The following is a 27,093-nucleotide window of genomic DNA, read 5'->3' as shown; positions in this document are numbered from 1 at the left end:
ACCCTTGGACGGTTGGTTCAGGTCCTTGTATTTCCAGTGCCAGTTTAATGACTCGGTTGCTCTGTCCCCTGCACTCAGTGTAGTTGAGACCATGAAGCTTGAAACTTTGGGGGTCCCCCAGCTTTGATACAGCGGTCTGTCCGTTCGGCTGGCAGGGTGGACCCTGTGGGGAGGTATGTGCCCGAACCCTGATCCTCGCTTTACTGCTGATGCCCCCGGATCTGTAGGTCAGTGAGGCCTGTGGATGACCCTCACTATGCAGGATTTGCCAGGCCGTGTGAAACTGTCACCTGACCAAGTGCCCTGTTCCCCGTGCGTGCTTGGTTCCAGTGGTGCTCCCTTGTACCGTCCCTGGCGACCCTCTCTGTTCCAGAGGTACTAGTTTGCTCCTATTCTGGCAGCCTACTCCTGTGCCCCCGGGTCACCGTTACACAGACCCAGCTCGAGGCACGTCTGCTTTCTTCACTACATTCTTGCAGACTGCTCCCAATCCACACCCACCAGGCTGTCTAGTTCCCTGGTCAGGCTCTGCCCACTGGGTGGCCCTCCCCTTCTATAACTAGTGAATGCCCCTGGTGTGGGAACTAGGATTTTGGTGTGTGCAAGTGTTACTGGCACTGGTGTTCCAGGTCCCAGAGGGTAGGCCCTGCATCCTTGTGGGGATACAGTACCTAGTAGTGTCCTGAGTGGCTCAGGGGCGCTACATTTCCATTACTGTGTTTGAAAAGATACCACCCTTTTGTCCATACGGGGCAGTAATATATTGTAGTAGAATGATGTAATGTATTTAGATGCCAAGAGTGCACTCAAAACGGTTTCCTCCCACTACACTTCTTGGTAAATCATACCAAGTGTTTTACCCACCAGAGGGCAGTAGTGATCACAGTAGCACAGGAGAAAGCACCGCCCATGCTTAGAAGAAATGTGTGCTATATCCTGAGGCATGATGGGAATAAACTATCATTTTTAGCAAAAGTTCCAATTAGTTCCCACTTATATTAATGGTAACATTTCAGTTGTGACCGTGTACCATAGTTCTTTGAAGTAGATGTCCTTTTCAAACATATGTGATTTAGCTCATGTCAAATTCCTAAAGTGTAAGGGTTATCCTCAACTCTATTCACTCTCACCATAGGTTGATGGCTCACCCTGTGATAAAGATACCCCGTGGTATCTCCAACAGGGCCCTTAATTACCACAGGTCTTTAAAGAATACATAAACTGTTGGGAAATGTTTTTATATGTTTTAGGCCCTTTAATTCTCAGCAGATTGGTGTGCTTCCTGGTCCCACACAGATAGCTCAAATTTTAGAAGTGCACAGTTCAGGAGATAGGAGCGTAGAGCGGAGTACAGATGCAGTAGAATGCCATGGGCATTTTACTATACCGTACTCTGCTGTGTGTGAGGTCTTTTGAAAGATTGTTGGGTTCTCATGACTCTGATCACCAGCTATCTTTTCAGTTATTAAAGAACTTAAAACATATTAAAAAGCTCTCAGAAGTTTACTTTTTAAGGCTGGCTTCACACTTGCGATTAACTCGCATGAGTGCAATGCGAGAAAATCTCGCATTGCACTCGGACCAATGTTAATCAATGAGGCAGCTCAGATCTGCTAATTTTTTTTCAGTCGAAATCGGACTGGGAAAAAAATCGCAGCATGCTGCGTTTTGATGAGTTTCTTGCGCGAGTCTCTTCAATGCAAGTCTATGGGTGCGTGGAAAAAAAACGGATGTCACACGGACGGCACACGGACCATCCTAGTGACATCCGTTTTTCTCAATACATTTCTATCATGTAGCAGAGAACACTGTAAATGCTCCTGTACATAACAGTACATGAGTAGCAGCTGCTGAGGAAAAAAAATGATTTCACACTGACAGCACACTGATGAAATGTGAGAAGAAATCGTCCTACTTTCTGGCATGAGAATCGGACCGATTTTACACTCGCAAGTGTGATTCCAGCCTAATAGTATTGATCTTCTCATATGAGCAGAAGGGATTTTTTGTACCCCCAAGAGCTCTAGGACGAAGATGTTACAGTAACCCCGGTACCTTTTATGGTTATGCCCCTATAATAAAGCTAGAAAAAAGAAGCGCTAATAGGGTTTTACCAGATAAGCACACGGTTAATATGTAGTAGAATACACTCACCAGTTGTGGTTGTGAGAGGTCACAACCACCACAGATAGCATGAGATAATGGCGGCTGCCGCGGCCCCATGTGGTTCAGACTTCAAAGTGGAGGGGAAGGAGGGGTTAAACCCGCGCAATCCGTCAAAGAATATAGGAGAGATGTTGATAAGTCAATCAATCTTTTATTCCATCGGTCTACGCGTTTCAAGGTATAGAACCTCTTCTTCAGGACCAGAATATCAACAATCAATCAATCATTGTTGATATTCTGGTCCTGAAGAAGAGGTTCTATACCTTGAAAGGCGTAGACCGATGGAATAAAAGATTAACTTATCAACATCTCTTCTACATTCTTTGAGGGATTGCGCGGGTTTAACCCCTCCTTCCCCTCCACTTTGAAGTATGGTTATGCCCCTGTGACACCACATTACGGTCAGTCTCAGTGGTGGAGGTGTGATATATACCTGTACATTAAATGTTTCTTTTTGATCCCCTACAGACTGGTCCTTAGAAGTGGTGGAACTCTGCAAGAAGTATCAGAATGACACCGTAGTAGCAATCGATCTGGCTGGTGATGAATCTCTGAACCTCGAGGCGGCTCCCGGGCACAGAAAGGCGTATGAGGTGACCTGCATACAATGACATTACTATGTGTAATATTCTTGCTGTATAACATTGGCAAATGGAGCACAAGATGAACATGGTAAAGTACTTTTAGAAGTCATTCCAAAAAATATCCCACCAGAGAAGTCCATAACATGAGCACCACCGCTGCTAAGGAAAATGAAGACTAACACTAGCGTAGCAGGCACAATGACTGCTATACATGAATGCAGATAACTCTCCTTAGATCGGTGGACTCGAGCAGGCGACTATGAGGGCACGGTGGGAGTTGCATTTTCACAACATCTGGAGAGGCACAGGTTGCAGACCACTGCTGTGAATAGCATATATGATTACTGGCAGTGCCGTCTGCTTTAGGTGCATCAGCTTTATGGCTGAGTTTGTCGATGTTTCCCTTCCTCACCCTCTTGCGGCCTTGTTGTGTTTGTATATGAAGCCAGTGGATGTAACAGTAGAGCCCTGTGCTCTCACAGCCTCGCACCTCATTCCTCTCTGCCTCTGACCTTGGGCAGCTTCACATTTCTAATCTGTTTGTTTGTAAATTGAATATTTTGAGATTTGGGTCATGAATGAGCAGCTGATTCCCCAGTCCTCACTTCTTGAAATGTCCTTACTATACCCATCTGATGCCAATGTTTTACATCTTACAGTTTCACATTATATACAGTGATGGCTAGTTTAGGGGCTCTTCACAGCCCCACTATTGTACCAATGACTTGACATTTGCAAACTAGATGGGGTTAATGGGGTTGTCGTATCAATAGATTGGTCTGACAGCTGATAACATTGAGTAAAACTGCAGGCGGTAACATAATGGTGTCTTACAGGTTCTCAAAAACAGTGGCTGCTTTCCAACTCTGCTATGGCTAGTAACATGTTTGTTAACATTTCTGGGTGAGACTAAACTGCTTTCCCTCCCAGTAACACCCAATTTTGGTTTGGATTTACATAAACTCTATATGCCCCGGTTTACTGGGAAATCCGGGACAGGTGGCAACTATGTAAGAGATGGAGTCTCAAAAGCCCAATAGGACATTTTAAAAAGAATATTTCATCAGAAAATGACCTATTGTTTAAATCAGATTTTTATGTTCCATGTATTTCTTGTTATTTTAATTTTTCATATCGCAATGGTAAAAAAAAATGAAAAATGCAATATTCAATATTCACACAAGCCCCTAGGCCAAATATTGAACTCCTACTACCGTACCTATTGGACATATGTACATTAGCCACAAATACAGTTGAAACCAGTTTACATACACTAAAAAGACACATTGGCATGCTTTTCTCATTATCTAACATGAAATTAGAATAATACTTTCCCGTTTTAGGACAATTAGGAACCAAAATTATTTATATTTGCCAAATGCCAGAATAATGAGGGAGAGAATGTTTTAAGGCATTTTTATTACTTTCTGCAAAGTAAAAAATGTACATACATTTCATTAGTATTGGTACTATTGCTCTTAAACTGTATGACTTGGGAAAAATGATTTGGATATCCTTCCACAAACTTCTCACAATAGTTGGTAGGAATTTGGGGCAATTCCTCCTGATAGAACTGGTGTACATGTTTGTAGGTAGCCTTCTTCGCAGCGGCCTTTTAGCTTTGCCCATACATTTTCAATAGGATTGAGATCAGGGCTTTGTGATGGCCACTCCAAAACATTGACTTTGTTATACTTAAGCCACTTGTAACCAGTTTGGCAGTATACTTTGAGTCATTGTCCATTTGGAAGACCCATTTGTACCCAAGCTTTCAGTTCCTGGCTGATGTCTTGAGATGTTGCTTCAGTATTGCCACATAATCTTCTTTCTTCATAATGCCATCTATTTTGTGAATTGCACCAGTCACTCCTGCAGCAAAACAACCCAACAACATGATGCTGTCACCCTCATGTTTCACAGTTTGGAAGGTGTTCTTAAGCTTCAAAGATTCTCCCTTTTTCCTCCAAACATAACGATGGTCATTACAGCCAAACAGTTCAATTTTAGTTTCGTCAGACTACAGGTTTCCAAACATTAAGGTCTTTGTTTCTGTGTGCATTTGATCTGGCTGTTTTATGTTTCTTTTGGAGTAATAGATTCTTCCAGGCAGAGTGGCCTTTCAGCCCATGTTGATATAGTAGTCATTTCACGCGTGGATAATGACACAATCTTACCAGCTTCTGCCAGCATTTTCACAAGGTCTTTTGCTTTGTTCTTGGCTTGATACAAGTCTGACCACAAAGCACGTTCATCTCTGGCAGTCCAAACCCATCTCCTTCCAGAGCGGTATGATGGCAGAAGATTCCCATCTTGTTTGCACTTGCCTATAATTGTTTGTACAGATGAACGAGGCACCTTCAGGTATCTGGAAATTGCACCCAATGATGAACCAGACTTGTGCAAGTCCGCAATTCTCTTCCTGAGATCTTGGCTGATTCCTTTTGACTTTCCCCATGATGCTACACAAAGAAGCAGTGTATTTCAGGTCTGCATTAAAATACATCCACAGGTGTGTCTCTAATTAGGTTCATTGGCAACATCTAAATTATCAGAAGCTTTCAAATACATGACATCATCATATGGGCAGTCCCATATTGTTAAGAGGCATAGTACTCTTAGCCAAAGGAAGGAGGAGGAGGGACCCAGCACCGATTCCAGCAATATAAAATCCTAAAAGAATGGCGTATATCATGGAACTTTTTGTATCTTTATAATTTTTTAAAATGACCTAGTAAAGTTTTTTTAGATTTTATATTACTGGAATCGGTGCTGGGTCCTCCCCCCTCCTTCCTTTGGCTTCTGAATCCGGACCTGCCTGTCCAGTGGACCGCGGGCACTCCACAAGTCCTGGGACGCATTTAAAACGGGTGAGCTGAAAGTGTTTTTACTATTCTATATACATGTATATTACTCTAAGCATCTGAAAACATTTGACTTTGCAGAAAGTAATAAAAATGCCTTAAACCATTCTCTCTCATTATTCTGGCATTTGGGAAATATAAATAATTTTGGTTCTTAATTGACCTAAAACGGGAAAGGTTTATTCTGATTTCATGTCAGATAGTGAGAAAAACATGCATATGTATATTTTTTTTCTTCAACTTTTTATTTTTGAGAAGATTTTTTAACATGTTTTACAACCAAAAGTAAGACAAATACACAGGTATCAGAAGTAATTATCAGGTATGCAGTCAAATACAATGCAATGGGAGCATGTAGACAGTTTGTTATCCCGTATACGGATCCAAAGAAAGTGGAAAATAAGAAAAGAGAAGATAGAGGTCAGAGCCCAACCCGGGGGTCTCAATAGCAAAATCCAGATCACGTTAATATATAATGCAAAAACATTTAATACAATATAGACCTTCATTACCCTATATCTGATATGAATTCGCAAAAGTGTCCCATAAGGACCAAGTTGTTATAAACCCATTCATTCTGTTATGAAGCTGGGCCGTTAATCTCTCCATACTTCTGACATCTGTTACTCGAGCATACAGATCTGAAACAGATGGAGGCGCCACCCTTTTCCAGAACAATGCCACCAAGCACTTGGCTGCTGTGAGAATATCAACCGAGGAGAAAACACATGACCAAAATCCAAAGTGCAAAAGTGAGATCTTTATTAGCATAGGGGTAGGTGCGGGGCGGCACAGTACAAGTGAGGGCACGGACGATGAAACACTGACCATAATATATAGACAATTAGTCAAGTAAATAATATATCCATATTAAAGATCACATAACCTCAGTCATTGTGCATGTGAGAGACCAATTGATAACTTGTACTAGATAATTAAGGAAATACAAGTGTCAACAGGAAAGATTGCATCACCAAGGAAAGGGGGGGGAAAAATTACCCACATATCCCACGCGTCAGGATACCCAAATGATTGCGGTATATTGGTTCTAAGAACCGTGGTTGCAAAAACGCATTATTTAGTATAGGAGAACATGATACTCCATAAATATAGACAATACTATCATACATAATTAGAATATCCAATGTTCCTAGGCATGATGCAGTCCCGGCTCTTCATATGGATATAAAGACTTCATGATGATATAGGGAATTTTGTATAGATTCCATCCATAATGGCATGTCCGAAAGATAAGAGGAAGACGCCTAAGATAAATAAATTAAAAAATTAATAACATATAAGTAAAAACAACACAATAAGGTACACACAAAAAAACTACAGTAGCCGCCGATGATTGGTTGACGCTGCTTTTTAATCCACATGTTTCCCCCACTTGTCCACGCCCCCTGACGAAGGCTTCTAGCCGAAACGGCCGTCGGGAAGGACGCGGACAACACCCACTGACCACCTATTCTTCCAGGTATAGTGCCATATCAGATAATACTTATGGTTGTGGAAGTTTCCCCTTGTATATGGGTGTTACAGCTACTATGTTAGTCACACCATTTAACACTGGATTGGGGACCCACACTGATAAAATGTGTAGAAAAGGTTTTTCCTCTATCATACATAATGGTATGGCTCTTCCTGGTTGATGTTGTATATATATGTCCATTTATTCCTCTATGTGCATCATATGACCTTTAGACATGATCACAATCTGTCTATAATGCTTACTGTGTCAGTCTGTAAATTGGTGTCTATACAGGCTATGTGCGTCGCAAGATTCCATCATTAATATGCATTTTCTGGGGTTCCCTTGAATTTTAAATAATGCGTTTTTGCAACCACGGTTCTTAGAACCAATATACCGCAATCAATTGGGTATCCTGACGCGTGGGATATGTGGGTAATTTCCCCCCCCCCTTTCCTTGGTGATGCAATCTTTCCTGTTGACATTTCTATTACCTTAATTATCTAGTACAAGTTATCAATTGGTCTCTCACATGCACAATGACTGAGGTTATGTGATCTTTAATATGGATATATTATTTACTTGACTAATTGTCTATATATTATGGTCAGTGTTTCATCGTCCGTGCCCTCACTTGTACTGTGCCGCCCCGCACCTACCCCTATGCTAATAAAGATCTCACTTTTGCACTTTGGATTTTGGTCGTGTGTTTTCTCCTCGGTTGCTATCAATTACGACTTATCCTCAGTCCCCATCCAGGACCTTATACATACTATGATGGTTATTATCTATATATACGTCTGGTAAATCATGGTGTGGCTGTGGTTCCTTTTGTATGCTGTGAGAATATGAAGCAACAATTTTATCTCTGGCTTACTTAGAAACGATGGGAGGGCATTCAGTAGGTAGACCACCGGGTCCCTGCTTATATTTTTACCGACCAATCTGCCTATCAGGGTTTCCACCTCCCCCCAGAAACCTTCTATAATTGGGCATGTCCAAAACACATGGTATAAGGATGCCCCGCTGAGCCCACACCTCCAACATACATCTGGGCAAGCACGGTTAAATTTATGCAGTAGCTCCGGGGTATGATACCATGTCATAAGGACTTTAACTTGGTTTTCTTTATAGAGGGTACTAATTGAGGACCTGAATGTCCTCGCCCATATGACCGACCAGAGTGCCTCCGACAACGGTCTCCCCACCCAGCCCTCCCATCTCCTCATATATGTGTGCTTCCCTGTGTCCGAGGGATTCCCCGCCACCAGTATTGCATAAATGGCTGAGATTAGTCCCCTGGTCGAGGACCTGCCGGAGCAGAGAGTCTCAAATGCCGAAGGGCGGTTTACCTCCCCCTGTCCCATAACATCTGCATAGAAGTGTGATATCTGCTGGTACGAGAAATATAGGTGTAAGGGTAAGTTATATTTGTGTCGCAAGTCCGAAAATGGCCTGAGTTTTAATGTGGTTGGATTAACTATATCTCGAAAGCAATAGAGACCTGCCCCTGCCCACCTCCCGACCACTTCCGGGTTCATGCCTGAGGTTAGATGTGGGGTGTACAGGAAGGGGGTCAACAGGGAAGACTGTGATGCCAACTGGAACTTCATCCTACACTGTCGCCACAAGTCTCTTGTGAATGCCATTGGGCCCAAGAGATCTCTAGAGGGGGTTTCAACAGGGCGGCCCCAGATTAGAGAGCCTGGATGAAAAGGAGCCATCCAAAGCTTCTCTATTTCTGTCCATTTATTGAAGGCCGGTAGAGTCGTCCAGGAGGCCAGGCAACGTAGGTGAGAAGCATAATAATAGAGTGTGATATTCGGGCAGGACAAGCCTCCCTTAGAGCATGGTGTACATAGGACCGAATCTGGGATTCTATGTTGTCCCGAGTGCCAAATAAAACGCAAAAACAAACAATGATTGAACCTTCTTTAGCACTCCTAGGGGTACTCGTACTGGAAGAGTTTCGAACAAGTACAGGAACTTGGGAATGATTGACATTTTAATTGTGGCAATTTTACCTAAAAAGGAGATCTGTAAGGCCGACCATTTCTTTAGACTATTTTCAACTTCTCGTATCAAGGGTGGGAAGTTTGCCTGATATATTATCTTTTAATTAGAAGTTATCTTGACTCCGAGATATCGCAGAGAGTCCGTGCGCCAAGAGAACTTAAAATTTTGTTTAAGGGACTGTAATTTAGCCTCCGGAATGTTGAGAGGTAAGGCCTCAGTTTTATCCGAATTAAGTTTGTATCCCGAAAGCCTAGCGTATTGGGCTATTACCTTGTGGAGGTTTGGTAGAGAGATCATCGGGTTGGTCAGAGACAGCAGGACATCATCCGCAAATAAGGCTATTTTGAAGGATTTCTCTCGTACTTTAATCCCCATAATATCTGGGTTATGTCTGATATGCGCCGCCAGTGGTTCAATGCTAAGAACGTAAAGCAGGGGGGACAACGGGCATCCCTGCCTAGTACCGTTTCTGATAGGGAGGGGCACCGAATGCGCATTGGGGAGGCGGATTGTCGCTGCAGGAGAAGAATATAATCCCCTGAGTGCCAAAACAAATGGCCCCGACAGGCCGAAGTGGCCCAAAACAGAGAACATGAAGGACCAGTCCAGCCTGTCGAAAGCCTTCTCTGCATCTAGGCCCACAAGCAATGCTTCAGTTCCTCCCTTATTCACCACGTCCACCAAATTCAAAATCCTTCGAGTGTTGTCTCCTGCCTGGCGATAACGGACAAAGCCAACCTGATCCTTATGGATCAGATGTGGGAGCCAGTTGTTTAGACGATCAGCCAATAATTTAGTGAATATCTTAAGATCCGAATTTAGGAGGCTAATAGGACGGTAACTCGCACACTCCAAGGGATCTTTTCCTATTTTGGGAATAACAGTTATATATGAGTGTAGGAATGTGTTTGGCACGGCATCACCTTCCATAAAAAGGTTAAAAAGGTGTGTTAGATGAGTGGACAGCTCCCCCTCAAAGGTCTTGTAATATAGATAGGTAAATCCGTCAGGACCCGGGGCTTTATGGCCTGGTAAGTCCTGTATGATTTGATGAATTTCCTCTGGCTCCACCCTCCGATTAAGGTCCTCCAATGCCTCCCAGGACAGTTTTGGAAGTTGACAGTCAGTCAAATAGTCATTTAATATTTTTGTTCTGTTCGAATGTGTCATTGGTAACCGTGGGGGGATAGAATACAACGACGTATAGTATGCGTGGAAAAGTTGAGCTATTTTCGTGGGGTCATAGTGAGGGGTGCCTGCAGTATCTTATTGCGCATGGGGCACTAGTTATCGCTTGATCTCTAAGCTTTCTAGCTAGCATCGTATGGGGCTTATTACCGTATTCATAGTATTTCTGGCGGGAGTAACGCAGGAGTCTTTCTATGTTTCCATGTGAGATCTCTTTTAGTTTAGTTCTCAAGTCTATCACTTTTTTCAGGCGAGTTTTAGTGGGGTGAGTTTGAAGCTGATTCTCTGCTGTGCGGAGGTCTCTTTCGCACTGACGGTACTGCTGTTGCGAATCTTTTTTGAGTTTAGTAGACAGGGCTATACATTCCCCCCTAACTACTGCCTTGTGGGCCTCCCATATTAATGGGAAAGATGGGAGGGACTGAGAATTCTCTGAAAAGTAATTCTGTATGACTTTACGAAGAGATTCTCGGGAGGTGATGTTAGTGAGTAAGGATTCGTTCAGTCTCCAGTGGGTGCGCTTCAGGACTGGGGTTGTCAGATTAAGAGATATCAACACAGGGGCATGGTCCGACCATGTAATGCTGCCGATTTGTGCGTGTTGGAGTGCTCTAAGTGTAAGGACATTGCCCAGAAAGTAATCGATACGGCTATGCGATTTATGGGGGTGCGAGAAGAAGGTATATTGTCTCGCCGTCGGGTTATCGATTCTCCAAAGATCAAATAATTGATGTTTGCGGATCAATTTGCGGAACCCAGTGGATAGATGTGTTGATCTATGTGAGCCTGCCGAATGTGAAGGTGCAAGCATTCTATCAGCCTTGTCTGAGAATACCGTATTGAAGTCTCCTCCTATGATGTGGATGATCCCACGATCCTTCGGGAGGCGTGACAACATTGAAGAAATAAATCTAAGCTGATTAGAGTTTGGCGCATACATGTTACATAAAATTAATGGGATTCCATTTAGAGTACCCTGGATGATCAAAAACCGACCTAAGGGATCTGCTTCCCACTTACTCACTTGGAGTGGGCAGGTGCGAGAGATCAGTATTGCCACCCCTGCCTTCTTCCTTGTGGTTGTGGCTGAGAAGGATTGGGGAAACCAGTGGCGGGCAAAGTTAAAGGTACTTTTTTCTGTGAAGTGCGTCTCCTGCAGGAACACCACCTCCGCCTTTGATTTTCGCATCTCTTGGAGGACCAGCCTCCTTTTTACATCTGAATTCAGCCCCTTAACATTAAGGCTCATTAACCTAGCCATTCCAAAATCTCAATGTACTCTAATGTAAAGGCTAGTGCCCGGTACCTCGACTTGGTGTGTGTAAAAACTGCGCTCCATGAACCCCTCTGCATTTGGTGAAACGCATACCTGTAAGTAGAAGATAGACATAGAAAAACAAAGAAAAACATAACTATGTTCAACATAAAAAATAGAAACTTTTCAGTTTTGAGATAGGTGTATGGTAAACGACACCACCCGTCCACTATCCCAGTATCAGAGCCGACTTGCATTCACTCTAAATAATAACTAATACACTAAGTACAACCTGCACTGTAAATCAACGTGCGACTATACTAGTCAAGCTCTGCTAGCGGGTGAGTGGTGAAACTCTACAGAACAGTCCTTCGGGTCCCCGCCCTCCCCCAGGATTCCGGAATGGGGAGACATTCCTCCCCCCTTAAAAAAAAAAAAAAAAAGGAAGAAAAAAAGGGGAGCACGTCAATCCCAATGAAAGACTATATGTAGCCACAAATGTGCAGGAGGTCACTGTCATGTATGGCCCTTTTCTCTTGAATTCCCAGGCCACCGTTTGCGGGGTGAGGTCGTTGGTTGCCACGTTGGAGGAAGCAGCGGCATCTGTTGAGGCAGGGTCCAATCTGGTAGATCTGGAACAGGAAGATCAAAAACCCGACAAAAAGGCTCCAGTTCTGCAGGGGCCCGGAGGGTGGCCGACGTCTTTCCACGCCGTGCAGTAAGGCTAAACGGAAACCCCCATCTATAGAGGACCTTATGAGCCTGCAGGGATGACAGTAGAGGGCGGAGAGCCTTCCGTTGTTGTAATGTTATCCACGATAGATCTTGAAAAAGCTGGATCTTGGCGCCCTGATATATCACTTGTTTTGGCGGTCGGGCTTTGAGCATAATTTCTTCCTTAAGTTGAAAGTCAACAATATGACATATAATGTCTCTTGGATTCCCCTTTAGATTTTTGGGGCGGAGAGCTCTATGCGCTCTGTCCATGGGTATTGGGTTGTCTGGGGGCCGTTGGAGGAGCGAATTAAATATGGTTTGCAGGATTGTGGTGACGTCTTCTTTTGATTGGACCTCAGGCACGCCTCTGACCCGGATATTGTGTCGCCTGCCTCTGTTATCCAGATCCTCAACATGGCGCTGCAACTCTCTTATGACGTCAGCTTGAGAGGAGGTTTGGGATTGGAGGTGGCGGATGGTTACTCTAGCCTCACTATGCTCATTCTCCAGTTGATTTATTCGTTTGGAGATGGAGAGAACGTCTTTTCGGACTGCTGCTGTTTCAGATTTGCAGGCGTCCTTGACTTCTGAAATGAGCGTTTGGAAATCTGTCTTGGTGGGGACTTGTTTGATAAATTCCCACCATTCTGGTGGGGGGCACCCTGGGTGTGTGGTCATTGAACTGGCCTTCATACTGTCAGGGGGCCTTTGTTTGTGGTTTTCCAGAGTAGATGGGCCATGGGGTGGGTCAGGGTCTCCCCTCCATCGGGCCGCAGGGTCCGGGTACCGGGGCCCTATGTCCCTGGCTGGTTTATGGGCTCTTTGAGGTCTGGGTGTAAGGGCCTCACTTAGCAATGGTGGAGGGCATGTTACTTGTTGTTGTATTTACTGTGCCCCCTGAGAGCCGTGGGGTGCCAGCAAGCTGTGTGCCCGACCCTTCATGCCCCAGGTTTTCCCCCAGAGCCTCCCCCTCGTTCCTTTCTTCTTCTCTCATTTCCTCAGGGCCAGCACTCCTCAGCTCCATGTCCTCATAAGCCCAGTCTACCTGCCCCAACCCCCTCTGCATGCCTTCTGCGTAAGCAGCCGGGCTCCAGCCACCGCCGCGCTCCAGCAGGTCTATGGGGGGGAGGGGTAGCATGATCACCTCCATCTCCTCTGCATCGCCGGTGCTCGTGTCAGGGGGGAACACATACTCCTCACCTGGACCGGCATTCCAGGGATCCGCCGCGTCACTTGCCTGGTGATGATCCGTCTCGCGCTGCTGTGCTGGTGAGTCGCTGCTGCTGCTGCTGCACGCCGCCTCCTCTACCTCCGCCGCCATCTTGCCCACGAGGGAAGGCCCGCTCCTGCCGAGATCCACCGGCTCCCGATCTCTTCCTTCTCCTCTGCCTGCTGTGCGGGTGGGTAATCCCCGCTCCGTTTCTCCTGCACAGTCCTCCATCACAGCTGCTCCGGGGTGCTTGCTTTGTGACGCTCCTGCTGTCCGTGGCGTCTCTTGTTCCCGCTCCCCTGGCGTCTCCTTTGTAAGATAGGAGTCCAGGGTGAGCGTTGCTAGGGTCCCCAGATCTTTGGTAGCTTTTGGGGGTCTTTTCTTCCCCATTCCTGCTTATGCAAAGCTTATTTTAAGGGCTTTTATGTATCCCGGGCGGAGGAGCTCAGCCCTTACACGTCCTTCTCCATGGAGTTCCAGACACGCCCCCCAATCGCATATGTATCTTTTTAGATTTCAACTGTATAGGCCCAGTCACACACAACGACTTACCAGCGATCCCGAAAACGATGCAACCTGATAGAGATCGCAGGTAAGTCGCTGGGAGGTCGCAGGTGAGATGTCACACAGTCAGATCTTACCAGCGATGCAGGAACAATACAGGTCGCAGTAGCGACCTGTATAACAATCTCAGCAGTCACTGTGACCCTGTCACACACTGTCAAACACAGCGATGTGTCATGCCCAGCAGGACATCGCCTTTGAAGAAAATGGCCTGGACCATTCTGCAACGACTAGAGATCTCACAGCAGGGGCCTGATCGCTGGTAGGTGTCACACATAACAAGATCGCTAACGGGATCGCTACTGCGTCACAGAAACCGTGACTCAGCTGCGATCTCGCTAGCGATCTCGTTATGTGTGACGGTACCTTAACTGACTCAGACCCTAGAGAATTGTATTGCATGCTCTAATTTCAGCAAAGGTGATTGTGAAGGGAGAGGGCAGAAGTGAACTGCTTGCTCCATTTTGATGAATTTGGAGCTAAAAGCATCAGCAAATACCACAAGATAAATAAAAGTGACTTAAAGTTCAATTTTCTGATGGCACATTGCCTATAAGGTGTTTATCACACAGTCTTGAGGTGTGAATGGGGCTTCATTCTTCTTTGGTCGCTCATTCAATATTTATTTCACTAGTTCTGGGCAGGACTCTCCCTTTGTATGAATTACAGAAGCATTGATCAACACCAACCATTAAAGGGGTTATCCAGCTTATTTTGCTTTTTTTTTATTATTTACACTATTGGGCTACATTGGGGCAGGTAAGTAGATAGTGAGCACTTACCTGCCCTGCTGTCAGCCCCTCTCCCCCGGCTCAGAGGGGTCATGTGACTGCTCCTGCTGGGATTTTGCTACTTCCGTTCATTTCATGTCAACATGGGCAGGCCCATGTTGACATGCAAATCTGCCACTGCATGTTGCCGCCCTGCTGGGCTGTACAGTGCGATGAGCCCCGCCCCCTCCCTGTGCGCTGCTATCTCTGCACTGTATGTGCTGGACAAACACAGGGCTGCCCTCTCTGTCTAGGACACCGTAGCGCTGTTTGCCCAACAGTGTCCTCAGCTCATTATGTTGTATGGTGCCCGGGCAACTGTGACCCCCCTCCCCCGTGCGCTGTCTCTGATGACTGCAGCCTCTCGTGCTCCTGGCTTCTGAATACAGTCAGAAGCAGGGATGTCACCTGACACCAGCGAACAACAGCACTGAGCTCTGTATAGGACACTGGAATCATCACAGCACGCAGAAGAGACAGCATGCTGCACGAGTGAGAAGGGAGTGCGAGCAGGGGGTGAGGGGGCAGAGAAGAGCGTCCACGGCTGACAGAGTGGGGGGCTAGAGAAGAGATCATGGGTGACACAGCATGGGGGCAGAAACGAGACTTCATGGGGGTGAGAGACATGGGAGTGCTGGGGGGCAGAGGAGACAGCACAGGGGGAGAGAAGAGAGTGCATGAGGGGGATTATGTATAATATATAACTAGGGGTGTGTGTGTGTGTGTGTGTGTGTGTGTGCGGTGCACAGCCTGATGTGTGTGTGTGTGTGTGTGTGTATGCGGTACACAGCCCAATGTGTGTGTGTGCGGTGCGGTGCACAGCCTGATGTGTGTGTGTGTGTGTGTGTGTGTATGCGGTACACAGCCTGATGTGTGTGTGTGTGTTTGTGTGTATGCGGTGCACAGCCTGATGTGTGTATGTGTGTGTGTGTATGCGGTACACAGCCTGATGTATGTGTGTGTGTGTGTGTGTGTGTGTGTGTGTGTGTGTGTGTGTGTGTGTGTGTGTGGTACACAGCCTGATGTGTGTGTGTGTGTGTGTATGCGGTGCACTAAGGAATAACGTTTGGAACACCATTCTAAGTCTGAACTGGGTGCAAAAACCCAAAAAAACATCACTATGGGGAGATAAGGTATGCACACCAGTGACTATGTAAGGGGAATACATGAAATAGCAGAAACTGCTGTGTGAATACTGACTTGAAAAATCCAATAGCTATATGTAAGAGTGAAATGTGAAAAATGGAATCTGCATTACTGACATGAACATATGAATCAAGAGAAATTTAGCTACTGAATTGATCAATGCAATAGAGCCCCAACACTACGCCAAAGTATTTCTCTACGTTGGGGTCCCTAGCTTGTGTGTGTCCTCTCATGCAGTTAAAAAACTTACCGTGTATGGGAAGCTGAGACCCAGGCTATTTATGCGTATGATATGGATTGGCAATAGGTGTGGTTGGGGAGGGTTCACAAACGAAAAACGAGGACGCTGGTCTCCCTTGTTCCCGTGCCTGGAGAGGCCCTAGACCCCTTATTGAGACACATACCCGGCTCTAAAATAGCCAATGCCGGCTAAGAGAAGAAGCAATAGCGGCAGGTCAAAGACAGAGCACCGGACACCGGCTCCTACACGCATAACGAGGTTTCTTCGGAGCTCCACCGGACCAGGCCAAGTATCAGCATCAACTAAAATGGCGGCCGCAACACTCCGGGAGACATCCCCGCTACCCTGCAACATGGAGGAGGGCGGCTGCATCACACAGCCTCAGCCGCCCGGGATCCCCCTGACGGCAACAATGCCGGGAAAGCAGAGCAACGGTAATCATCAGCGTGGCCTGGAAGACGCGCAGCACATGGGGGCCCCCTCCGCTCACCTCATGGCGGCAGCCGCAGCGTCAGGAACCCAATCCCTTCGCCCGAGGGAGCAGTTTGAAGTGGGACAGCAGACAAGGCAGGACGCTGAAGACCAGGCTGGGGGTAAGACACAGAGGGGATCCTTAATAATGCAGCCAGTCCCTCTCATACCGGCAGCAGGGAAAGCGCCCATGGGAAACAAGCAGCATGAATACAATACTATCCCTGATATGATGCCCCCTGCACGAGAAACAACGGAGAGTTACAAGGAGGCAATGCTCAGCGTGGAGCAGCTGAGGGTTGGGAGCCTTGGTAATGATTCACATATTACAGATATATACAGCCCATTGGAGGCCCCTTCAACCTCGGCTCCTTCTAAACAAGTGAGGCAGGGGCTCCCTGGGAATGCACTGGACTCTCTGGGGGATTCTTATATAAATGAGTCTCTTTCATCACCTGAAAGGGGAAAGATACCAGATGCCTTCAGATCCCCTCCACACAGTCCAGGGGATGGAGACAATGGGGAGAGGGGACAAGAGATATGCGTCTGGGATGACCTTAAGGCTCGTATAAGAGCTATCCCAACCAGAGAAGAAATGGAGGAGTACATCACTAGAATGGAGGCTTCATACAAAGCAGAGTCTTCGTCTATGAGAGGAGAAATGCAGCAGTTAAAACGTACACATGACAACTTCTGAAACTTGCGCAACCTCTATGTCTTCACAGCTTTCCCAACAGTCACAGACCCTAGCTACGCAAGCCATCCAAATAGAACACTTGACAGATCTGCTGGATGACTTGGAGAACAGGGGCAGACGTAATAACATCAGGATAAGGGGTATCCCCGAGTCAGTAGCCCCCCAAGACCTGGAGGCATCCTTAAGGCGACTCTTTAACTCCATTCTAGATCTACCACGGGACTCCTGTTTAGAACTGGACAGAGCGCATCGATCACTGGGCCCCAAACCAACAGAGAATGCTAACCCTCGGGACGTAATTTGTAGAGTACATAACTACAAAAAGAAAGAAGAAATCCTGGCCAAAGCCAGGCAAAAGGACTCTGTTATGTTCAAGAATATACCAATCCAGCTACTACCGGATCTGTCAAGGCACACTCTGCAGAAGCGTAGGGTCCTGAGACCTCTTCTGGACACTCTAAGACAGAGGGGAATTCTGTATTCTTGGGGATTCCCCTTTAAACTGCAGGTCCGACGTGGGGGAAGCCTACATGTGCTACATTCTCTATTGGATCTTCCGTCCTTCTGTGCAGCCCTTGGAGTACCTGTCGTCCATATTCCAGACAAGGAGTGGCCACGTGTCCACAGTTTCCCTGGAGAGCCTATCAACAACCCTTTTCCGCAACAAGAGAATACTCGCAGGAAAAATCGGGGCCCACAGCGAAGGAAAGATGCAGAGATGACACCGCCGGACCGTGAGGGGGAATGAGATCTTCCCATTCTTTACTGCCTTAGATATATTGCTAAATACTGATCTTACGGGACAGACTAACGTTAAGTCAGAGATTGTTTTAGTCGAAATTTGAGCCATTAATTACAGGAACATAACAACCATTTTTGTGTCCTGCCGGTCAAATGTTAAATGTTATGTGAATTGCAAAGATGACTGGGGTGGGGGTATGTCGTCACCACATATTGATATAGATAGTAATGCTTCATATTTGGGGATCTGGGGCCGACCCGGGGGGGTGACGAGCCTCTATTGAAAGTCTACTTCCCGTCGGGGTTCTACACGCTGCGGGCAGGTGTAGGTTATACTGACCCCACGATCGTTTGCCTGATAGAAAAAGAGAGGCCCTCAACAATTGTTTCTCTTTTTACTCTGCTTTTTCTCTCCTTCCTATTCCTTTTTTCTTCCTTCTTTTTTCCCCTTTTTCTCTTTTCTCCTTTTCTCCCTTCTTTCTTCCCATCTATAACTAGTTCTCTTTTTATCGCTAACCCTACTTGGTAGCGGTACTACCCTTCCTTCTCTTTCTCCCTACACACATCACCACCCACCAAACCTTCCCCCCACCCCCCCCCTTTTTTTTTTTCCCCTTCCTCTCCCTTGCCCCTTCCTGATAACAATAACTCCCTGTTCACTGGGGGACCTGTAGACGGGGAAATGGAGGCTCTTAGATTATGTTCACTCAATGTACGGGGATTCAATATCCCTCAGAAGCGCTCGCAGGTTCTTTACTCCATGCACAAACAGAGGACACAAATCCTCCTATTGCAGGAGACGCATTTTAAAACCGACAATATACCAGCATTTAAAGATAGATTCTACCCCGTATGGTACCACAGTACTAACCCGGAGGCTAAGTCTAAGGGAGTGTCAGTAGCAATACATAAACAGCTTGCACATACGGTCATTGACGCACGCATAGATAGCCAAGGTAGATACGTGTTCCTCAAACTGAGGGTCTTTAATACGGTGTTTAGCATTGCAAATTGGTATCTTCCAAACAATAACCAGGTTTCTACGTGCAGATCTCTCTTGAAGACACTGGCGGACTTCGCAGAGGGGACGCTGCTTATTGGTGGGGACTTTAATTTTACCCTAAATCCAGCAGTAGACTCCTCCTCTGGGAGGGGCCCAGGTCGGCAACGCGAGATGGGTTCTTTGAGGCGGGACCTCCACGCCCTCCAACTGATAGACATCTGGCACATTTTGAATCCACAGGGTAAGGACTATACTTACTTCTCTCCTCCACATAACACATACACTAGAATTGACTTCTTTCTGGTGGGACAGCGAGCACTTTCTTGGCAACCAATAGCTAAAATTGGAGACATATTTTGGTCTGACCATGCCCCAATCTACCTCTCCCTACAGATTCCCCCCATCACTCAGCGCCCATGGACATGGAGGCTAAATAGCAATCTTCTCAAAGATAACATATGCCAGAAAGAGTTGCAGGACACAATAGAGTCCTTCGTTCAGGTACATGAAGGAGATCCAACATCTCCTCCGGTCCAGTGGGAAACATTGAAATGCGTCCTGAGGGGAGTGCTGATTAAGCACGGCTCCAGACTTAAAAAAGAAAGGACAGAGGAGGTGAACGGATTATTGCAGCAGATTCATCGATTGGAGCTTAGGCATAAGCAGACGCTCGCCCCTACGGACATGGCGGACCTTATTCAAAAGCGAGCCGCACTTAAGAACCTTCTGGACCGGAGGTATTTGTATCAGAGAGAATGTATGAAGCGATTCTATTATGAAGCAGCAGATAAATGCGGACGCCCACTGGCACGCCTGCTGCATCCCAGGGCTGCCGTTTCATACATTCCATATATTAAGACGCAGAGAGATGGGAACACACATGATCCAGGGGAGATCCTTGAAATCTTCAAATCATATTATGACAAGTTATATAACATCAAGGGTCAGTTCGCAGACCTCGCCCCTACGGAGTTAGGGGAAAAAATGAGAAAATATGTAAGAGATACTGCCCTTCCCCCTCTGGATGTCTTGCTTGCTGGGGCTTTGGAGGAGGACATTTTGGAAACAGAGATCGGGGCCGCTATTCGACACACCCCCTCTGGTAAATGTCCGGGACCGGATGGATTCACCCCGGCTTTTTATAAGCTGTTCGAAGCGCAGCTGGCCCCAATTATGGCCAGAACATTCAATTCTTTAGATGGAGAGGTCGGATTTGCTCCTCAGACCCTTGAGGCACACATTAGTGTAATCCCCAAACCCGGGAAGGACCCAGCACATGCTGCAAATTATCGACCCATATCTCTGCTGAACATTGACGTCAAACTCTTCTCTAAGATATTGGCAGATAGATTAGCGCCCCTGCTGCCTTCAAGTATACATACGGATCAGGTGGGTTTTGTCAAAGGCCGTGAAGCCAGGGATAATACCATCAAGACTGGTCTTCTGGTGGCGAAAGCCAAGCTTGAAGCAATCCCCATGGGCTTATTGTCCATCGATGCAGAAAAGGCCTTTGACAGGGTCCACTGGGGATTTATGAGAGCAGCTCTAGACCAATTGGGATTGGGTCCAAAGTTCCTACAAAAAATTTTCGCGCTATACTCTGGTCCGACTGCCCGGGTCCGTATAAATGGTATGCTGTCCTCCTCCATTGCCATACAGAATGGGACCAGACAGGGGTGCCCTTTGTCCCCCCTGCTATACGTAATTGTTATGGAACATTTGGCGAATGCCATTAGGAAAAACGATGATATCCAGGGGATAAGATGTGGTTCAGTCCATCATAAAGCGGCATTGTACGCAGATGATTTACTATTATACGTCAGCCAACTTCATACTTCCCTACCATCATTGATGAAGGAACTTGAACGATTTGGCCACTTAAGCAATTTTAAGGTCAATTTTTCTAAGTCGGAGGCCTTGAATATTTCATTGCCCCAGTCAGAGGTTAGTCAGATTGCTTCCAATTTCCCGTTCAAGTGGAAACCTGAGGCGGTGAAATATCTGGGGGTATATATTCCGGCAGATTTATCAAAATTATATACGCTCAACTATCAAACCCTGCTAAATCGAACTATTAAAAATCTTTCGTCCTACAATGGACTGAGACTATCGTTGTTCGGTAGGATGAATGTAGTTAAGATGGATATTTTACCTCGCTTTTTATACATCTACCAAACTGTCCCTATAATACCTCCAGGGGTTTTTTTTCAGAGTCTACGCTCAGCTTTGGTGCACTTTGTGTGGGGGGGGGGGAGAAGGCCCCGGATTGGGTTACGCTCCTTGACTCGCCTGAAGGGGGAGGGGGGAACTGGACTCCCTGATTTTAAGACATACTTCCAAGCCTCAGCTATGGTCCGAGTGCTGGATTGGACTTTCCAGAACAAAAATAAACAATGGGTACAGATAGAACAGACAGATATTCCAGTCCCTCTGGGACACCTCCTCTGGATACCATTATCTGACAGTTCCATGATAGGTCCGGCACCGAAATACACAAAGGACACCCTCAAAGTTTGGCATACAGTATCAAGCAAATTTGCTCCACTAGACACTCTAGGCCCCCTGTCTCCTCTTTTTTCTTGCCCTTCTTTCCGCCCTGGTTATCGGAAGAGCGCTTTTCTCGGATGGAGGGCGGTGGAGGACACCCGGGTCGGGGACATTCTCGTGGATGGTAAGCTGCCTGACTTTCAGGATATTAGATTGCGGCCCATGGGTGGAGGAGCGCAGTGGTTTGAGTACATACAGCTGAAGTCGTTTATTGCTACACGGGAGGCAGAGGGCCTGATCCGCAGAACTCTTACTCCAATGGAGGAACTGTTCAGAAGGGGGGGTCTCCCCAGATCATGCTATCTCCCTCATATATAAGGTCCTCATCAGACATGGTGAAGCCGAAAAGATAAACTACCAGCTGGCTTGGGAACGGGATCTGGGGGAGACCTTTTCACGGGAGGAGTGGGCGAAAGGTTTCCTATTCAGCCACAAAATGTCACTCGCATGCTCAGCTCAGGAGAAAAATTATAAAATATTAACACGGTGGTATCAATACCCATCGAAGCTCCATGCAATCTTCCCACAGGTCTCCCAGGTGTGTTGGAGATGTAACAAAGAGACGGGCACCATGATACATATCTGGTGGGAGTGCCAGCTGATAAAACCTTTTTGGAAGAAGGTATTTGATAATTACCGCCTCATAACTGGGAGACAGGTGGTGAGTTCTCCTAAAATTGCCTTACTTTCCATTTTACCGCATTCGATATCATATCACAAAAAAGACATCCTGAGATTCTGCATAACAGCCGCCCGCTCGGTAATACCAAGACATTGGAAAACGACCACAACTCCTCCAATCACAGAATGGTATTCGGAAATGTCCGATATCTATAGAATGGAGGAATTGTCGGCAGACATCTCTGGACATGGAGACAAGTTCTGTACAACTTGGAGTGAGTGGATGTCTTTCCATGAATCCACTGATTTTCACAAGCTATTTTAATGGACCCGAAATATGGTGGCAAAGTGACACTTACACATATAGGAAGGTCTTGAGAGAAAAGAAGGGGCTTCGACCCGTCTCGTGTCCGCAGGTTCCCCAAATGATTGACTTCCTTTCCTCCCCCTCTTCACCCCCCCCTTACCCCCTCCACTTTGATTTCTCTTCTCTCTCTCTAGTATATTTCTCGCTGTTCTCCATTCATTCTTTTTCTTTATCTTTTTGTAGTCATAAATCTCTCTGATTGTTACTAATAGTATAATATTCCATAAGGTATTTTGTCCTAGTGACCCAAGACGACCAAATATAGTTGTTCTCGGATACATTCCTAACTTTGCTTGAATTCTTACAAATGAGGTCACGGGGATCCTTTGTGAGGTCCGGAATAGACAGAGGGAGAGGTGTCTTGGGACACAAAAGGACATAACTTAACAGTTTGTGACATTTTTTGTATTGAAAATTGTAAATGTTTTCAATATAAGTTCATGGTGATTATTGTAATTTTTGAAATATACCTAATAAAAATAGATTGAACACAAACGAAAAACTACTAACAATAAGGAATAACGTTTGGAACACCATTCTAAGTCTGAACTGGGTGCAAAAACCCAAAAAAACATCACTATGGGGAGATAAGGTATGCACACCAGTGACTATGTAAGGGGAATACATGAAATAGCAGAAACTGCTGTGTGAATACTGACTTGAAAAATCCAATAGCTATATGTAAGAGTGAAAATGTGAAAAATGGAATCTGCATTACTGCCATGAACATATGAATCGAGAGAAATTTAGCTACTGAATTGATCAATGCAATAGAGCCCCAACACTACGCCAAAGTATTTCTCTACGTTGGGGTCCCTAGCTTGTGTGTGTCCTGTATGCGGTGCACAGCCTGATGTATGTGTGTGTATGCGGTGCACAGCCTGATGTGTGTGTGCGGTGCACAGCCTGATGTGTGTGTGTATGCGGTGCACAGCCTGATGTGTGTGTGTGTGTGTGTGTGTGTATGCGGTGCACAGCCTGATGTGTGTGTGTGTGTGTGTGTGTGTGTGTGTGTGTGTGTGTGTGTGCGGTGCACAGCCTGATGTGTGTGTGTGTGTGTATGCGGTGCACAGCCTGATGTGTGTGTGTGTGTGTATACGGTGCACAGCCTGATGTGTGTGTGTGTGTGTGTATGCGGTGCACAGCCTGATGTGTGTGTGTTTGTGTGTGTGCGGTGCACAGCCTGATGTGTGTGTGTTTGTGTGTGTGCGGTGCACAGCCTGATGTGTGTGTGTGTGTGTATGCGGTGCACAGCCTGATGTGTGTGTGTGTGTGTGTATGCGGTGCACAGCCTGATGTGTGTGTGTTTGTGTGTGTGCGGTGCACAGCCTGATGTGTGTGTGTGTGTGTATGCGGTGCACAGCCTGATGTGTGTGTGTGTGTGTGTATGCGGTGCACAGCCTGATGTGTGTGTGTGTGTGTGTATGCGGTGCACAGCCTGATGTGTGTGTGTATGCGGTGCACAGCCTGATGTGTGTGTGTGTATGCGGTGCACAGCCTGATGTGTGTGTGTGTGTGTGTATGCGGTGCACAGCCTGATGTGTGTGTGTGTGTGTGTGTATGCGGTGCACAGCCTGATGTGTGTGTGTGTGTGTGTGTGTATGCGGTGCACAGCCTGATGTGTGTGTGTGTGTGTATGCGGTGCACAGCCTGATGTGTGTGTGTGTGTGTATGCGGTGCACAGCCTGATGTGTGTGTGTGTGTATGCGGTGCACAGCCTGATGTGTGTGTGTGTGTATGCGGTGCACAGCCTGATGTGTGTGTGTGTGTGTATGCGGTGCACAGCCTGATGTGTGTGTTTGTGTGTGTGCGGTGCACAGCCTGATGTGTGTGTGTGTGTGTATGCGGTGCACAGCCTGATGTGTGTGTGTGTGTGTGTATGCGGTGCACAGCCTGATGTGTGTGTGTGTGTGTGTATGCGGTGCACAGCCTGATGTGTGTGTGTGTGTATGCGGTGCACAGCCTGATGTGTGTGTGTGTATGCGGTGCACAGCCTGATGTGTGTGTGTGTGTGTGTGCGGTGCACAGCCTGATGTGTGTGTGTGTGTGTGTGTGTGTGTGTCGCCCTGGGCAAGCCAGGGGACACAGGTCACACACCATCACACCCTACATCCCAGCTAGGAACACCACAGCTAACCAGAAATCCTTGTTGCCTTCCTCCAGAGGCTGATGATTCACACCAGGGGGTGGGCCAGGCAGTTGGCTCCGCCCACCGAGGAGATCACAGCTCTGGAGGCGGGAAGAACCAGGCAGATTAGCCCAGGCAGGGCTCGAGTAAAGAACAGTTAGGGGAGTGAAGGAGTAAACAACTAAGTGAAAGTAGGAAAGTAGAAAAGGAGGAAAGCAAGTGAGGTGACAAGAAGGAAGGAAAGCCTGAAGGGTCCAGCTTTGTGTAGGGCCAGATCAGCAACGGCGGTGACTGTCTGGAGGGAGACCGTTTGGAAGTTCCTGGAAGGACCCCGTTGGCTGTGTGCCCGGCGGTCTGGAGCAGTGTTCCGAAGGACAGTCAGCACCAGGGCAGGGGCCTCTCGGACCCCGGCAAGGCTTGGAGTCGCCACAATTTGCCGAATCCGTCAGTGACGGGGACGCAGATCCCCCAACAACAAAGTCCCGATTGAAGGCAACAGCTCAACCATTACAGGGGAGACACCGCCACCGCCAGGGCACCAGTTTCCCCAGGGCCAGCGCCTGCGGGCAAAGAGTAGAGCTCCCCCGGTCCAGCTTGAAGCCGGGGAGCGGGTTACCGGTGGGGACCCATCGCAACCAACAAGTACACCAAGGTGCAAGGAAAAGGGACATCACCGTCACCTACTGGGAGAGCAAGTGCAGCCGTCCGTGGGACCGTCTATCCAGCCGTTTGGTTTACCGTAAAAACTGTCACGTCTCAGGCTGAGTGAGTACCACAGTGCCGCAAGACACAGCGCTGCCCCCGCGTCCCTGCGCCCACCAGGCCCTGCACCTCCACCTCCATCACCGGGCCCCGGGATCACCAACCCCTACCCACGGAGGGGCAACACAACACCTGGCTGCTCCGCATCACCATCCCCGGGAGCCCCGTATAGAGCAGCGGTGGTGAAATCACCACAACCGTGGGTGGCGTCACGGACAATAATTATCCCCACACCCAACAAACTCCCTTTCACTCACGGGCGAGGAGTGCCGCTCGAGAAACCCCCGGGATCCGGCCCACCGCTCGAGCCACCACTGAGCAGCAGCCGCCGGACCCGAGCAGAAGGGGTGAGCGTAGTGTGCTGACACCCTCCTCCCCGCCTGCGACATGTGTGCGGTGCACAGCCTGATGTGTGTGTGTGCGGTGCACAGCCTGATGTGTGTGTGTGTGTGCGGTGCACAGCCTGATGTGTGTGTGTGTGTGGTGCAGAGCCCGATGTGTGTGTGTGTGTGCGGTGCAGAGCCCGATGTGTGTGTATGCGGTGCAGAGCCCGATGTGTGTGTATGCGGTGCAGAGCCCGATGTGTGTGTATGCGGTGCAGAGCCCGATGTGTGTGTATGCGGTGCAGAGCCCGATGTGTGTGTATGCGGTGCAGAGCCCGATGTGTGTGTATGCGGTGCAGAGCCCGATGTGTGTGTGTGGGGTGCAGAGCCTGATGTGGTGTGGGGTGCAGAGCCTGATGTGGTGTGGGGTGCAGAGCCTGATGTGGTGTGGGGTGCAGAGCCCGATGTGGTGTGCTGTGCAGAGCCCGATGTGGTGTGCTGTGCAGAGCCCGATGTGGTGTGCTGTGCAGAGCCCGATGTGGTGTGCTGTGCAGAGCCCGATGTGGTGTGGGGTGCAGAGCCCGATGTGGGGCTGTTATTTGCAATGCTGTAGTGATAACAGGTCAGGTGCTGGGGCAGAATATACTGACAGGGAATGTGTGTGCAGGGGGCGGGCAGGGGGCGAGGCTGGACACTGAGGCCTGGCACTGAGGTTGAGCTGTACCAGCTCTGACTGAGGTTTTGCACAGGAAGTGGTCAGTTTGCTGGAGCTGAATGTAAACAGAGAGCTGCAGAGAATAAAGGGATAATTCAAGAGGAACAAAAGTTAGAAAACAAAAAATAACAATTGTGAGGTAGCACGGTCGGCTGCGCAGCAGAAGACACGGGATCCAGGCATTAAGGTTCACAGCACACGGTTTTAATGTCCAAATAAAAGTCCATAACACAATACATGTGCCTCTCCAGCAGAAAACTCAGGGAGTTTGTTCACTCCCTCACACCCGGCACACCTGCCCTTGTTCCTGATTCTATTTAACCCTTCCTTCAGCCTGTAGGGAAACAGCATTAACCCTATAGTGGATTTACTTTCTATCATGGAGTGAGCACAACCGGGGCGAGACATACCGGCCGTCATAGATAACCCCGGTCACAGTCTCACATACCCCCCCCTCAGTTCAAGCGTGCGGGGTTGAACTCCAGCCATCAAACACGGGCCGCGGGACAAGGCATCGGCGTTGCCC

At 47.4% G+C, this 27,093-nt stretch overlaps 1 protein-coding gene across 1 annotated transcript in view; it reads left to right on the top strand.

The window, feature by feature from the left end:
* The window catches only part of ADA (adenosine deaminase), a 123,821-nt gene that overhangs the window by 78,350 nt on the left and 18,378 nt on the right, over window positions 1–27,093 (top strand). Inside the window, exon 6 of the mRNA XM_075347756.1 lies at window positions 2,635–2,759. Within this exon, the coding sequence (XP_075203871.1) occupies window positions 2,635–2,759 (125 nt within the window). The remainder of the gene's footprint in view (window positions 1–2,634; window positions 2,760–27,093) is intronic.

This window comes from Anomaloglossus baeobatrachus, chromosome 5, assembly GCF_048569485.1.
Source record: "Anomaloglossus baeobatrachus isolate aAnoBae1 chromosome 5, aAnoBae1.hap1, whole genome shotgun sequence".
In the NCBI taxonomy this organism is placed as follows: domain Eukaryota; kingdom Metazoa; phylum Chordata; class Amphibia; order Anura; family Aromobatidae; genus Anomaloglossus; species Anomaloglossus baeobatrachus.
The sequence above is the reverse complement of the archived record's forward strand: the minus strand, read 5'-3'. Positions and strand labels throughout refer to the sequence as shown.